Here is a 15,976-nt window from a genome sequence, read left to right on the forward strand (position 1 = left end):
GCAAAATGAACAGTAGCAAAGGACTGAGCTTTTGAATACATTAACTTCATTGTTACAATATTACTAAACAGGACCAACTAAAAATAATAATTACCACATACAAATAATAACAACTAAACAACTATTTCTAACATTTTCCAAACATTTATGTATTTTATACAGAATTCATGTTATCAAGAAAGTTTTTGATGCAACCAAGAAAATTCCTTAAAACTATGAAAACAAAATTACAACAGTTATATACAATGAACTTTATGAAGAAAAAAAACCCCACCTCAACCATTAATGTTCTCCATCTAAACCACAGCCATTCCTAACCCGCAAAACATCTTTATTTACTTGCACGTCATTACAGTGAATCAAGCGTTTGTGTACTACACAATTTTGTGAAGGCGGACAGGAAAGATCTAGAGTCTCCTCGCAAGAGAGCATCCTACTGCCTATCCTGGGTGACCGGGCAACTAAAAAAATATAGACACAGAGAAACACACATTCTTGAATGAGTTCAAAAGACTGCATTGCAACATTAATAATCAAGCTGGCAAAGCTGATTTTAGTACACAGGTTTGGATATCTACAGCAACTTGGGTCTAAGAGGGAGCTTTTGAAACAAACACTTTGAACATTATAGTACAACAGAATTCAGACAAGATGAGAGGAAGGGGGTTCATATGGAGGAAGGAGGTCATGCGTACATATGTGTAAAGGAAAACAAAAAAAACAGAGTGACATGTACTCCACGTAGACTAGCAGGTCCTTGCAATGATAATGCTACACAAAAATATTATTGTACAAACATTTGCAGTAGTGGGGTGGGAACAAATCTAAATTAAAAAGTGTTTCCTTTACAAGGAGGTCAGTCGCTTTGTTTGAAACGGTCATTGTTCTTTCCCTTGTGAGCACTGAAGTCCTCATCCTATGTGTGCTATAACTGTTCCATATGAAAACACAGAACTTAAAAAGTGGCTAGGGTGGTAATAAGCCGTTTGCTGCACGCACGCACGCACACACAGTCACACACTCTCAATTCAGGCCGAGTTGAATCATGCATCCTTAGCAAGATCAAAAAAAATCATTACATGTCAGCTTTTCAACACATGAGGGAGAATTGAACTAATCTGACACCTGACTTCCCCCCCCAACCCCCCACTTATCAAAAACAAGTAACTGGTTGGGATGGTATGTTGCTAATGATCAAAGACGTGAGAAGGGGGCAGATTTGAGGAACGAGGGATGGATGACATACAAATGTACAAACACGGTAGTCACTCAGTCTCATGCTTCATCCCAGTGACACACAGGATCAGCTGGCAGGCTCCTCCTCTCCTCTACCTGGCCGTACGTTTTAAAACCAGATGCCCCTGCTTGGGGCAAAATAATGTACATGTTTGTTTTTGTTCTCCACAGCCGAAGTGGACCTGGGTATCACTGCTTCACTCCATTCTCCTGCTTTAGACCCGTCTGTCCTTTCGCTGTCCTTTCCCCGTCTCTCTCCTCTCAGCCTCGCATCTTTCATTGTCTCGTTCCGTCTCCTTTCTCCTCTCCACCTTCTCACAGGAGCAACTTGCCATTCCGGTGAATTTTCAGGATTTTTCCCAACCTCTGCTTGGCTGTGGCAAGTCCTTTCTTTGGACGCTTCCCTGTAAGCAGAAGACAAACGAGGACACGATGCCAGGTATAAACACACATGTAGTATCACATCTGCATCACAAAAGAAAATGTATCAATGTTTCAAAATAGAAGTTTTTTTTCAAATAACTTGTGACGGTATAAATGTTACAATGTTATAAGTATACTTATAGCACAGCCATAACTAGTGTCAATTGCCTGAGAGTACTACCATGACTGTGTGTGTGTGTGTGTGTGTGTGTGTGTGTGTGTCCTAACCTTGTCCTCCTCCAGCTGCCCCGGGGCTGGTCTGTCCAGACGGGGATGGGGCAGAGGGAGAGTAGCTGCTGCTGTTCTGCGGGGACAGCGAGGGCCGTCTGGACGTGAGGAAGACCCCCGGCGCCATGGCGGCGCTGCCTCTGGGCCCCCCGGGGCCAAAGGGTCCGGGTCCCGCCGTGTACTCGTGGTCCAGCAGGCTGGCCGAGTACGCCTCTAGCCTGCGCTCCTCCTGTACGACCTCAGGCGTGGGCTCGCTGGGCATCAGGGGCGAGGGGGGCGCCTGCTCGGCCTGGGGCGGGGGCGGCGCTGGGGGGGCAGAGGGGCGCTTTTTGGTGTATTTCCTCTTGGTGGTCTTCTGATGTTCCTTGGGGGGGGGGTAAGCAGAAGGAAGAGGCTCAGTGGTTAGGTCACTTTCAGTAAGGCTTATTTGTGACTATCTGTAGCTTCCGCCTCAGGCTTATGACCGCCTGTCACCTCCCTCACCTGCTGGGCCAGCTTGGCAGCGGCGGCAGCCAAGCCAGTCTCTACAGACGCCACCCTCACCCCCTCTCGAACCGGCCTCTCCTGCTTGGGCAGTGTGGGGGTCACGCGGGCTGTACGAATGGATCCACATAAAGACATGCATTAGTGAACAGGCTACAGAAGAAGAAGAAAAAAAATAAGCCTTTTGGGAATATCCCTTTACAGACTCAGTATTTATCATTGTCAACAGAGGACATTTGGTCCACGAAGTAAGGTGAGTAGGGTACGTCACCTTTAGGACTCCAGGGCGTATCGTCCCAATTCCTCTTCCTTTTCATCTTTGCCTTAGCGGCATGGTCCTCCTCATCAGACTCCAGGGAGGGGTATACTAAAAAAAGAACAGTTTCAGGCAGAATGTAAAACCACCCACTTGTCATTCATTATTACTGGTAAGATGTAAAAGTCTGACTGAACGTTCGTACATTGGCTTGACAGGATAGGGAGGTTGAAAATCCTGACCTCCTTCTGAACATTTCCCCTCACCATATTCCGCGTCCTTGAAGCACGTTCCCAGAGTCTCCTGATCATCCGGACTCTCTTCGTCGCTGAGGTGGCGGGCGGGGCGTTTGATTGGCCGCTTCCCCGGCCGCTGGACCACAGGCTTTTTCTCGTTCTTCTTGGACCCGCCCGACACCCAGGTGGCCCGGCCCTTCTCCTTCGGCAGCACCTCAGGGGCTCTGCCTGACACCGAGAGAGGAGAGGAAGAGGACGAGGACGACGAGGAAGAGGATGGAGGGTTGGCCATGGACAGCATGCCCTGGATGGCGTCTCGTGTGCTGGGAGAGGCAGGAGCCTCCTCACTGGAAAACAAGATCGGAAGTCTGATTTAGCAGATGTTGTATTTGGTTTTGTACGTACTACACCAGATATTTGTAAAGCCTTCAACAGAATTGGAAGCTACACCCGTAATGCTGCAATGGCATTTTGAATCGTTCCTGTAATTTCAGATTCATCACCAATAGATTCCAGACAGTGCGAGTGTGGTTATTGTGAATACTGATGGGACTGTAGGATTAGCTGGAGTACCTGAGAGCAGAGTCCAGCCCAGCCACCTGTTTGCTGGCCTTGAGCAGGTCCAGGATTCCCCCGGCGCCACCCTTCACTGCCTGCATCGTCAGTGTAGTCTCCTCATCTGTGGTGTAGTCCTCCTAAAGACAGTCGCTGTCATTAGAACCATGCCGCTGAGATACACAACTCTGTCAATATCCAAGAGCTGGCAGAAACTGCTAGAACAAAGAGAAGAGGCCACTGGCATCAGACGAACCTCGATATCAAAGTCCACCTCTCCTGGCTCCCTGACACGGTGGGGGTCGGAGCAAGGCTTGGCCCGGGGTAGTTTCCTGGGCAGTCCCGCAGCTGCACAGTCAGGGAGAATAAAACAAAAGTTAAACACTTAAAAGCATTTACTTCTTATCCATTTAATGAAGAGAGTTTGCGAAGCGAATGGAATTTCTGTACTAATGTGAATGCTAAAGTTTGGTCCATACTCAACTCAAAGACACACTGCAGACACAAGAGGTCACTGTACTCAGAGGATGGCTCACGCTTTCACATTAATAAACATGAACAATACGTTGAAAATACTGTATGGTAGTGGTCTTGAGTCCAAAATGCCTTACCCACCATAATCACCCCCCTCTGGCCATGAATGGACACACACGCCTTATTTTCCAATTGGGTGTGCTGAACCTTTTTTCACAACTGCTAGGCATCAGCCGAAAACCTGACAAGCCTTTTTTTCAACTGTCGAGGCACGGGGTGTTTAATTGCATAACATTTCACTCCTACGTGCTAGATGGGAAGAAATATCTTGCATACTTCTGGGCTTTCAGGGCCCTGTCGTAATTTGCCTCCCCTCTTAAACCGTTGCAGCCTTTGCACTAGGCCACTGGCTTTCCAAAATGGTTTAGACAGACAAAATTAAACTTGTTTGAAATAAACTTAACAAGGGTAAGCGGACACCTGTTCATGAGTAGGGGGAAGGGAAGGAAGACTCTGGCAGGCAGGACTTTTTGGCTCAAGAGCAGCTTTCACCACCAACCCACTCTAGGACACACACACACACATACACACATACACACACACACACACACACACACACACACACACACACACACACACACACACACACACACACTGCAGGATGAAGGACCTCACCGACTAGTTTTTTATTTTTGTTGGGGGGCGCTCTGCGGCGTGGGGGGGGCGGCGACTCGTCTATCTGCAGCTCGTCCTCCGAGTCCAGGTCGGACAGAGCCGAGCTGGGCAGCAGAGGCTGGAACTTGGAGACGCGTCCATCTCCGTTAGAGCACGCTGCGCGGTTGCCCTTCTTCCTGCGAGACGGGCCGAGACGGACAAAGGGCAGAATGAGAAATGGAGCGCAAAGGGGAGGAGAAATGACAGCAAGACGGACACGGTGACACTAAACAAATAATGGAGAGAGATGAGCAGAGTGGGCGCTGCGGTCTTGGCTTACCCTTGTATTTTTCCATTGGTCAGCACCAGCTTCAGCTTGCTCTTTTTCAGTTTGCCTTCAAAGTCATCCATACAGGCTGAGGGCAGCTCCATCTGCAGAGTATCAATCAGTTACATAATAATAATAATAATAATAATAATAATAATAATAATAATAATACATTTTATTTGTAACGCACTCTTCATTCAAAAGAATCGCAGAGTGCCAACACGAACAAAACATCATGAAAATTAATGAATTAAAATGTTCAAAAAACATCAAATCTAAATACAGTTAATGCCGGCGTGAAAAGCCACATGCATAGTCTGAACATGCAAATAGAATGTCATCTTCATTTTTATTTTTGCAAGATAATCCAGAGGAGTTACATCTCAGAAATTGCGTAATATTTTCCCCATAAAGCAGAATGCAATACATCTACATTTTCTTAACGTTAACACATTTAAAAAATGACAGTCTAGCAACAAAGTAAGTACATAGTAGATGGGCGTTGTGACTACACTAGAAGAAAGTGGTGAAACGTTTGCTTTGTTAGAGTCTGACAGTCTCATAGCTACAGAAGACACATTACAAAACTCCACTGTGTTCAACCAAAGTTTCTTACATAATGCTTTTGGGTGTAAAAATAGCACTTTGCTATAGCAATACCAAGCGGAAGTATGTATGAAGTATGACATTTAAGCAAGATGACTATGGTAACTATTTACAGGCTGTTTTGTCACTATATGCAGACCAGAGTTACAGTTTGACAGGAAGAGCCTGACCTTGTTTTTGTTCTTGGATTTATTTCCAGGTTGAAACTTTTTGAGTGTGTGTTTGGTGTGAATCTCCAGAAGATCCAGCTCTCCTGCCTCTGTCTTTATCTCCTTCTTCAGGCTCTTCTTTTTGGGACTGGGGGAGCTTACGCCTCCTCCTCCTCCTCCTCCTCCTCCTCCTCCGCCTCCTCCTCCTCCGCCTCCTCCTCCTCCTCCTCCTCCGACGGGCGTGTCTTTGGGTTTGGGGCCTCTCTTTTTCCCCGGGGGCCGTCCAGAATTCTGAGGGGAGGACACCTGGGCTTTGGGGTGTGGGGACTGTAAACCCGGGGGGCCAGGGAACGAGGTCCCACTGCGACCCAGGTTCTGCTGGAAGATATCCTAGAGAGGCAAAGAAACAGACCAGGACAAGCTGGTACTTATACCAGGAGTGGACAAATCCTAATCTTTTTAGTCTGCCCACTGGGCAAGGGTATGCTCCATTTTTCTTGCCCAGACGAGAGACGTGGCTGCCCAGAGTCAGTATAAGATACATCCGTAGATAATAGATTTACCTGCTTTTTTTATATATATATATATATAAAATAGTAACCTATATTCACTTAGCTGCATTTCATCTAAGTTTCCATCATTGCTTAAATGAGCCCACATAAAGATAAAAACACATACATTAGCTAACAATACCGTATCCTAATGTTATGTTGCAGTACATTAGGCCTGCTAGCTTAAATTGCTCTAGCAACATTGTAATGTCAATAATAAAATGAATAATAGGCTATGTTAAGGTAGCACCTTTCAATGCAGTGAATTTTAAACATGAAATTACATTATTTATCACCATCCAATCATGGAGGGCAGCTATGCATCTTCTGGCATTTGGGTAGCAGGAACACAATGGGCCTCATTCTCGAACATTTTCTGAAGTTTCTTCTGAAATGTTTCTTAGGGACTTCGAAAAACCAACGTAAGAAAAAGATCTCCGCCAGATTCATGAACGCCTGAAAATGTGTTCTTACGCAGCCGAAGTGTTATCAGCTGTGCTACCCCGAATGAGGTTTCTTAAATTGAAAGCGCGTTCTCGTGCACCTGGATTTGCATACATACACGCCCCGCCAGCTCCTTATAAGGACACGCAACTGTAGTGACGTGTGCAGTCAGAATCGACCGAATCCACGCGAAAGCAACTCGAAAGCGAGTCATGTCAAAGCGGAAAGCGGGCACCGGTTGAGTAAACGCAGATCTAACTTCACCGGTGCAGAGGTAGAGGTACTGTTGCAGGATGTAGATGTGTCCATTCTATTCCACTATGGTTATATCAACGTGAGTTTAGTGCTTATTTATTTATTCACTTACATTTTCAGTGTTCGTGTCGTGTAGTGCTTTTATTTATTTTATGACATCACAATGCCTCGTAGAATCATGACTATAAATGTGAAACGTAATTGTTAATGATACAAATTCTCGTATTTATTATTATTATTTAAATCCGAGGATGTCTGTAGAGTTGATGTGAACGCAATCACCAACGATTTCTCACAAATTCAGCCCTTAACACTTAACACGGAGCGGCCCCGTGGGGCATCTTGTGGTTTTTTGAGGAATTGCATTTAAGAAAACTCCGATTTACGACTGCTATTTCGCGTTCTGAAATTCTTCTGAAGTTCAGAAAAAAATCCCAGATGAGAAAACTTACATGAATGCCAAATTTGTTCCTAAAACACCGGAAGTGGAGTTCAGAAGAAATTCCTTTCTTAAATTCTTCTTAACTGCGTTCGAGAATGAGGCCCAATGTGCCTTAACGTTGTTGTTTTTTTTGTGTTGTTGTTGCTACTGTTGATATAGCGTAGATGCGTCAGTTATCGGACAGTTTGTTGAAAAATTGATATGCTAAGTCTATTTATAGATTAACGTTATGTATAAGGTTAGCCAAACTTACAGTTTTCGAGAGAGATATTTGTCCTTTTTAACTTGTAAGACTCGTTTAACACCGCAAGAAAACTTATTTCTAAAAATTTCTATTAATGTTTAGGGTGACACGTTACATGAGTACGTTTTCGCCTGCGTCAATTATAGGACACTCCCACTTTGTTCCACTTACCGCGTTGGTTTTCGAGATAATAATATGCTTTCCTCCTCCTTTGACATATACCGGTCTAATTTCTGTACAAATGACTGTCACAATATGTTTTGACAAGCAAATGTTAATCTAACTAGTGTTATTTTTGTTTAATTTGGGTTATTTGTGGGCTTTCTTTGACCTGATTCAGTTGTAGGTGCAGTCTATTCACTTAAACATGCACAAAACAAACATGGCATGATTATGTATGTTATGTATTAAAAATGAAGACATTTATTATAACGGTATTTTAAATGTACTTTTGTTCGTGGAAATACAACATTTATATCTAATTCAACTTTGTTTAAGTTAAACTGTAAACGCAACTACGGAAGGCGACCTTCCTCACCAAATCGCGTTATTCTCCCGCCCAATTTCTCAACAAGTGCCTTTCATATTGACATAGGTCTAAACGACCAGAGTAATCGGATTTAGTCTCTGTAAGCATCCGTATTTACATTACATCATGCTAGCTGTTTTTAGCATTTGAAATGACAGTTTAAAATCACAGTCAAACTTCATCTGGAGAGAATAAATCTGACAGTACAACTTTAAGACCAAATAAAATATTCGTCGCGCCGCTAAGTGTTCCACACTATAATGTACACGCAAAAGTACAACACTATTTCACAAGCTTAAATTAGATCTACAGAGTTAATTTTTTTCACAAGTAAAGCTTAAATGCCCTATTTTTGTGGGAGCTTACGTTTCTTGCCATAGTCGCCCGAAGTTGATCACGAGAGTGAATGTAAACATGACAACGCCGAATGTGTCCTATAATTGACGCATGGCGGTAATTGACGCAGCTCCGCTAGTTGGCTATCTGAAAAGACAGTGATGGTGACACTTGGTACTGACTCACCTCAACCAATCGAATCTCTTTTGCCAAGTCTTTAACCAACTGTGGCGTTTTTATGGTCTCTGGGATTTCAACTTCATGTTCAGACAGTGACTGAGAAGAAACACACAGTAAGCTTCAGTAAGCTCATATAATCACATATTTGCTTCAGTAAGCTCATATAATCACATATTTGCTTCGTCACTAGGTCAGCCTCACATACATTTGATTACATATTTTTGTATGTTTTATTTATTAAATATGTTTGCAAGGCACACTACCTCTTTACGTGTCCAACCACGGAAGGCGTTGTTCAAAGATTTGGCTCCATGGACCAGATAACTGGCGGGATGACGCCTGTTCTCTCTCAAACCTGCAGAGTAGTAGCATGTTAACCAACACGGCAATACTAATAACGTGTATTGTGACTGCCGGCATTGAAGATCTGCCAAAAGCCACCTGAAACAATCCAGTACACAACACATAAAACGCTCTCAAATATCCAACATAAAGATTCTCACCTCTGAATGTATCCAGAAGATGTTTACCAACATACCAGCAAACGGTCTCAAAGTTGGGGAATCTGAACAGGTCTGCTGTGCTCAGCCTCTTTTCGATTTCATAAGCACTACGGATGAGCAAAAACCACGTAAGAACACCGGATCAATGAATCAGATTCAGTCAACCGAATCATACGTGTCACGAACTGTACCTACCGAAGCTGCATGTCAATGTTGAGGCTGTGAAGGAAGTTGCCTCCAAAGGCTAGGCAGTCCACAGGTGTGAGAACAGAATGAATCCATCCTGAAGAGGAAATAATGGACAAAGCAGCATGTCACACATAGCAGCATTTTAAGTGCATTAAGGATTATCTAATGCATAAACCCAAGACTACTTATAACCATGGGACAAGGTAACAATCTACATTCACTAGTAAGTACTGCAGGACAACATGGTACCTGCAGCACTTAAAACAATAAATACTTCTTTATTTCTTATGTAAAGTAGTATTGTTACACTTGGTCTCTACTGCTCGTAGCTTGATTGTTCTCTCCTTTGTACGTCGCTTTGGATAAAAGCATCTGCTAAATGACTAAATGTAAATGTACCTGTTGGAATGAAGAGTGTGTTTCCCTGCTTGACAGAGCATTTATAGCACATGTCCACCTGATCCCCAAAGAACATCTCGTTTTGACTGGAGGAGGAGCTCCAGCGCTCGAAGAGGGCCAGGTTGGCAGGGGTGGGACGGATCAGGTAGAAGATCTTCTCACCCTGAGAGAAACATTTTTCAAAGCCTTCCATTATAAACGCATTCGACTGTCTCTTTATTCTTTGCCACGGTTTTGTTGAACAGGAAATTCAGTTTTTAGTTCACGCAGCTTGCTCACTCACTCGTAGCACATGGTACCACACAGAGGTTCCTCCAAAGTCAATGTGGAAGTCTGTGTAGCTGTCCTTCACACCCATCAGGCAGTACTTCTGCACGTTGGGCCTCTCGAACACAGACTCTTCTGGCCACAAGTTCTCCACCCAAGACAACTTTCTCACTATCTTTGGGGTTTCCACCAGGTTAGACAACCTTAGGGAAGAAGAAGAATTGGTGCACGTTGTAAAAGAGCATGATGAACATTAAAAGTTAACAAAGTTGAGATTTTTATTCAAATGTCGTGGATCTTAAAATGCAGTGAAAAATGTGAAGGATGCTCCTCAGATACAGAAGCAAACAAACAAACAAACAAACAAACAAACAGACAGACAAACAGATGTATAAAGAGACATATAAACATACTTGGTTTCTGAGAACTCAAGGCTTATCACATTGAGCACTTTGTCTCTATTGGGGCTGTTGTAGTACTCAGCGAAATCCCCAAGGCTCATCTTTAGGTCAGCTTGGCGGCAAACGTCAATTACATCAATCTCCTTGTCGCCACCTATAAACATACACAACCAAAGCATTTACCATACCTCACCGAACACAAAACACGCCTGAAGAAGCATGCATTCAACATACAAATTTGTAAAAATGTCAAGCTGTTTCTATACTCTATGGACTACAGAGCATTTTTCTCTGAACTTTCGCAACTCTCACGCAGCTCCCTTCGCACGTCACTGTTATTTTTCCAATACTTTTGGTGTGTTCTAGATAGTCATGCTGTTCTGATATGCTTAGTCTTGTCAGTTGTCGATGCTTACACATCTTCTGCCTTGGCCATAAAAATAATCTTTTCTGGAGATTTTTGGACACTAGTAACGGGCCCTGAAGCTACATTCTTGGAATCCAAATGAGTCATTCTTCTTGTTAAAGAAAAAGCCCCAAACAACACAGTGGACTGGTTGTTCTAAATAGAGTTTCTGGGAGACTTTGAAGGTTTTAACTTGATGTCCTACTACTGAACATTCAATTATACAGAGACGCTGCAACTGAGTGGTCTCAATTCGACAAAGAACTACTACTACTACTTTAATGTTAGGAAAAGGATTTTACCAATGTAGTGCTCGACATCACTGACACCAAAAGATGCCGGGGGCAGGCTCATGCCCAGCCCGTCCCTCCTCAGAACCATGACGGGGACACTGAAAGAGTGCTCCTCCAGAAACTCCACTGTGAGCTGGGCCCCGGTTGGTTTCAGAAGGATCTCGTCCGCACTAGCATACAGAAACATGCACACATCAATGAGTGACAACACTCAGGGTCGAAACTGACAGCAACTACAATAACGTACAATGGTGAGAAAACAGAATAGAAAAACCAACAGACAGACAGACACAGGCCCAGATATATACAAAAGCAATGTATTAACTTCAAAAATTACAAATGGCCTACATCTTGTTTGGAGTGAGATGGAAAAAGAAATGCTTTCGACAAAAGATGACTGGCTTTTTGATTGTCACCTTGGGAACGTGCGGCCCCGTAACTCCCTCACAAACTGGGCGGTGCCCGTCTTCACTGGTCGGCTTGGATCTCTCGTACCAGCGCTTACATCGGACTTTGGAGCCCCGCGTCGCTTACGCACTACCAGAACAGTTACAGAAGAGTGGTCAGATGAAACATCAAAAGGGAGAGGTCTAGATCTATATGAAATCAGAGTGATAAAACAGAAAGGCCATTAATGGTCAAGGTGTTAGAATAAAAAAGGGATGTACGACTAATACTTACTGACAGAGGGGCCATGCGAGACCTGACAGTTGGGACAGTGATAGAGGTCAATCTCTGCAGCCTTGTCCTCCTCTACACCAACACAACTGGTCAAAACAAACAAAAAAAAAACACACACACACACACACACACACACACACACACACACACACACACACAAAAAGAACGCTTTTTAAAAACATTTTCTTCTATAAGCAAATCAATAGGTCCACGGTTTATTATGAATCTTCGACTAATTTTAAACAAGCTCACCTGCCATGAAACCAGTCTTGACAAACATCACACTCAATCATGAAGCGTGTGACATCATAGGGAAGCCGACACAAGCAGTATACAGGAACTGAAGCCATTCTGACTTTGCTGGTAATACTCAGATGTTCCGTTTCACAGACTGGCGTAATCTCAAAGAAAACTCAACTTCAGGCTCTGGATTTTTGCAAATACACAATTATAGTTCACCATTAACGATTCTTTTTAAATTTAGTGGTAACAGTGGAATTTCTCCACAGCTGATGAACCGGGAGGTCAGAGACAAATTCAGGATTCACACCTGAAGCACTGTGTTCATAACATCGTGACACCTGTGAAAGACAGCAAATGAGTACATGTTAGTTTATATTTATGCTTACAGTCTACATATTACTACACAAGAGTTAATATCATTTCAACATTTTTCATGTTATAGTGACATCTGAAAACTTGTACTAGCAAACCATTCAGGGAATACTGCTGCAGACCCATGAGACGCACTGATGTGCCATGTAGAGGATTTTGCCTCCATGGTCCTCTGAACGTTAAATCATACAACTCGCAAAGTGAACTCAGTTCACCGCGAACGTCAATTACAGACTACCATTTCATGTCTTTATTTCACGTGCATGAAGCAAGGTGTGGTAATTTAGCAGGACAATTACTATTTGAACGACATTTCTAACTATCTAGATTCTAGAACACTATCAGTCATCGGAAGGCGCGTCAGTAAATTCAAAAAACAAGGCGGTATGCTACAGTAAGTTAGCATACTGTACTTTAACACACTCGCAGTAAAGTGCTACAATACTTAAAATGCAATAACTCTAAAATAATAATAAGCAAGCCAGAAGACTTGGGAGTAAACGCATGCAAACTAATCGGTCAATCCATACTTCGCTTGCTAGCTGTCAAAATACTCATAGCTTAACGGTACAAGCTGTATGCTAACGCCACAAGCTATATCTTACTTGCTAGAGTAAGAATAAGGTTTAATCTGTTTACAGCAAAACACATGATGGGTTATTGGGTTAAACTTAGTTGACGTTACACTGCGCATCTTCACAAACTGATTCAGAGTATGAGTCTGTTGTGTGTTTTGCATAAATAACATGGAGCGTTATCTCTCAAGCTAGTAAATCCTCAGTAAGCTCTAGCTACCTAACTGGCTAGCAATCAATGTTAGCAGACTCAAATGTAAAAGTTTAGAACTAACTAGTTGCGTAGCACTGACCATATTCCTCCTTCAATGTAAATGCTATTATGAAGTAGTTAGCAGCTAGCAGAGCTAGATTAGTTCCAATAGCTTACTAGCTAACATCATCAACTGGCTTTAATAACAAGCTAAGAGGCTAATTTTGTCCAAGTCCGTTAGCGCTCTCCCAAACTAGCAGAAAATAAACACTTCAGTCATCAAACTGGAAAACAACGAGGATGTAAGCTACCTCGTTAAGCAGCCTATTATTCCTGAAATTACATATCTGGCTAGCTAAGGAACAAAGTGAGTCAGTCAGTCACGTCAACAAAGCTAGCTAACGTGGATTCATTAGTTAGCGTTAGCTTGCTAATTTTGTTCTGTTACACGTAGCAAAATGTTTGTGTTTACTTTAATGCAAGTGGTACTGTCAAGCTATACAATAGTTAAAGTTAAACTTGTTTTACTTCTTATTTGGTATTTGCAACGGGTTAACTCTGCTCGCAGAGCAAATTAGCTAATTTAGCAAGCTGATAGTAAGCCAAATAGCTAGATACCTCAATAGCAAACTAGCCAATGATGAGCTATTCACAAGAGATAAGATTACTCAAATCTGACTAAGACGTTAAAAGACTTACTATGTTGGTCAGCTGAATGCAATACAACGTAAGGGTATACCACAGAAACTTCTAGATAGTTACTGTAATCACTTAACCATAAGGCACAGCGAATTCAGATCTTACCGATTGTAAATTGTCACAAGCTGCGAGAGAGCCAAGAGTTCCATGACGGTGGGAATTCCTACGAAAACCCGAGGCTCAAAGCGGCCTATTTCTGATCGGCAAGTATTTCTTATTAACAGTTTATATTACATTACTTCTTGTGCATATACAGGAAAACAGATAATCATTTAATATGATATCATGGAAGTGAAAAATTCGAGCTGGTAACACGAAATCTAAAACAATTCAGACATAAAGACTCGCAGTGCAGCGGTGCCATTTCAATCCATCCGCGGACCGACCACTGTCTACAGTTCTGTGAACAATAAAGTTGGTTTTCATTGGATGCTAAGACCAGTTGGCTAGCCAAATAATGAAAAAGGTGGATGTACTCTTACAGTACTCAAACATTGTTCTTGGGCCTGTAGAGTGACTTAAACTCTTATGAAGACAGAAAAAGTTTGGCCTATGCCATGCTTTAGCTTGCTTTAAATCTTTGTCATCTGTTTTATCATCTCCAGGTTGGAGTACCAAGTCTTACACTATCTTCAGTGAACACCAGTCGGACAGTTTACTTGAACGTGCGAGGGCAAAGGTCAAAAATATATATATATTTTTTTAATTTAAGTAATGGAAATCATTGCCGTTTTTTAAAGATCATCCGCATTTAGCTGCGTTCTGATGTTTAGGTTATCTATGTTAAAAAATGGGTTAGGCCTATCCTTACACATTTAATTTTGCACACAAAAGCATTAGCCATGTACACAGATCTACTGCTTTGTAAAAAAGTCAAAACGAAAATTTGTCATTCCAACGTTGACGGCACATTTTTTTTAACGTTAAGAACTTTTCACTGATCACACCTGTCTCTTGTAAGTCCTTCTAAGTATTTTCTCTTGTAACTGTTGTAATTTGCATACCTAACCCCTGCAACATTCATAAAATAGGCCTATATATACATTGAGAGAAGGTGAGGCAGAAATGGGACAACTCATATTCAATATGAGCACTAACAAAGATCCCTAGCTATTTAAAAGTGTTTGTACAATGAAGTATTCTTTTTGTCATTGATAGTAATTCTCCAGAAATGACAGTCAATTTTTTTTTTTCAACTTGAATGTAAAACACATAACGTGTATTGCTCAGGGGCCATATTCTACATTAATAGAGATTTGTTAAATGTATAGACAGCAATTCAAACGTTTGATGTGATCAAATAGATGTTTTATAGTTCATGTTTCACCATATTCGTAGAATGATATAAAACTGAAGCCTCCAAGCTTGTGACCGACCACCAGGTGGCGACACAAGCTCACTATTTCACACTCAGAATGAGTAAGGATTGATGCTCATTGGGCATCCATTGAGTGCAAATGGGTCGTTTATTTCAAAGAGAAAGAGGTCATGATCTTAGATGACTATCATTGAACTCTTCTTCTAGTCTCGACAACATATTGTTTCAAGAGTCAGGAAAGATGTCTCACAAGCATTTGCAATATTTTGTGTTTGTGGAATATACCCCTTACTTTGATAAATGATAACACGGAAGAGGAGGGATGCTATGGAAACCAGATGTTTTCTTTAAGTGTGTCCTGTAATGACAGCATGCAATGAATCATACTTGAATCACACCACCACCACCACCACCTCCACACCCCCACCTCCACACCCCCACCCCATCCTGAACTTATGTTGACTGCGGTGACACATTCAGTTCCTGGATCCAAGGGGGGTGTGGGAAATTACTGATTTCTCCCGATCTGCCCCCACATCTGCCATGGTGGCCCTGGCCCTGGCCCTGGGGTTGGGGGTGGGTGGGTCCAGCTTCAGCAGCAGCCTTCACAAGATTGATGAATTGATTGCAGCGCCGCTGCCACTATGTCTGTGCCCTCGGTGAGGACGCCTCGGTTACGGCAGGGAATCCCAGCTATGGCACCCGCAGTGGTGCCGCTATTGTGGCTGGCCTACAGGGGGCCACGGGGGCTGGCAGCCCAGCGAGTGCTCCTGACCCACATACTGCTGTCACGTCCCTGGAGACACACTGCGAGCAGGAACAGGTTGA

The 15,976-nt window shown here is 42.9% G+C and overlaps 1 protein-coding gene across 2 annotated transcripts; it reads right to left on the minus strand.

The window, feature by feature from the left end:
- Positions 1–643: 643 nt before the first annotated feature.
- On the minus strand, positions 644–14,685 carry phf8 (PHD finger protein 8). Of its 2 annotated transcripts, none has more exons than XM_042707571.1 (23): positions 13,936–14,685; positions 12,299–12,329; positions 12,001–12,139; positions 11,749–11,834; positions 11,484–11,604; positions 11,077–11,237; positions 10,381–10,522; positions 9,984–10,170; positions 9,701–9,863; positions 9,308–9,395; positions 9,113–9,219; positions 8,873–8,964; positions 8,616–8,705; positions 5,650–6,018; positions 4,886–4,977; positions 4,567–4,742; positions 3,674–3,765; positions 3,436–3,557; positions 2,893–3,209; positions 2,642–2,737; positions 2,371–2,480; positions 1,888–2,251; positions 644–1,640 (listed from the first exon to the last, which is right to left on the minus strand). In XM_042707571.1, the coding sequence occupies exons 3-23, from the start codon at positions 12,096–12,098 to the stop codon at positions 1,552–1,554; spliced, it is 3,162 nt and encodes a 1,053-aa protein (XP_042563505.1). In that variant the 5' UTR covers positions 12,099–12,139; positions 12,299–12,329; positions 13,936–14,685; the 3' UTR covers positions 644–1,551. The 2 variants fall into 2 exon arrangements, with proteins under 2 accessions (XP_042563505.1, XP_042563504.1); XM_042707570.1 differs by having other exon boundaries at positions 12,001–12,174.
- Between the last annotated feature and the right edge of the window lie 1,291 nt (positions 14,686–15,976).

Source organism: Clupea harengus, chromosome 4 (assembly GCF_900700415.2).
Source record: "Clupea harengus chromosome 4, Ch_v2.0.2, whole genome shotgun sequence".
NCBI lineage: Eukaryota > Metazoa > Chordata > Actinopteri > Clupeiformes > Clupeidae > Clupea > Clupea harengus.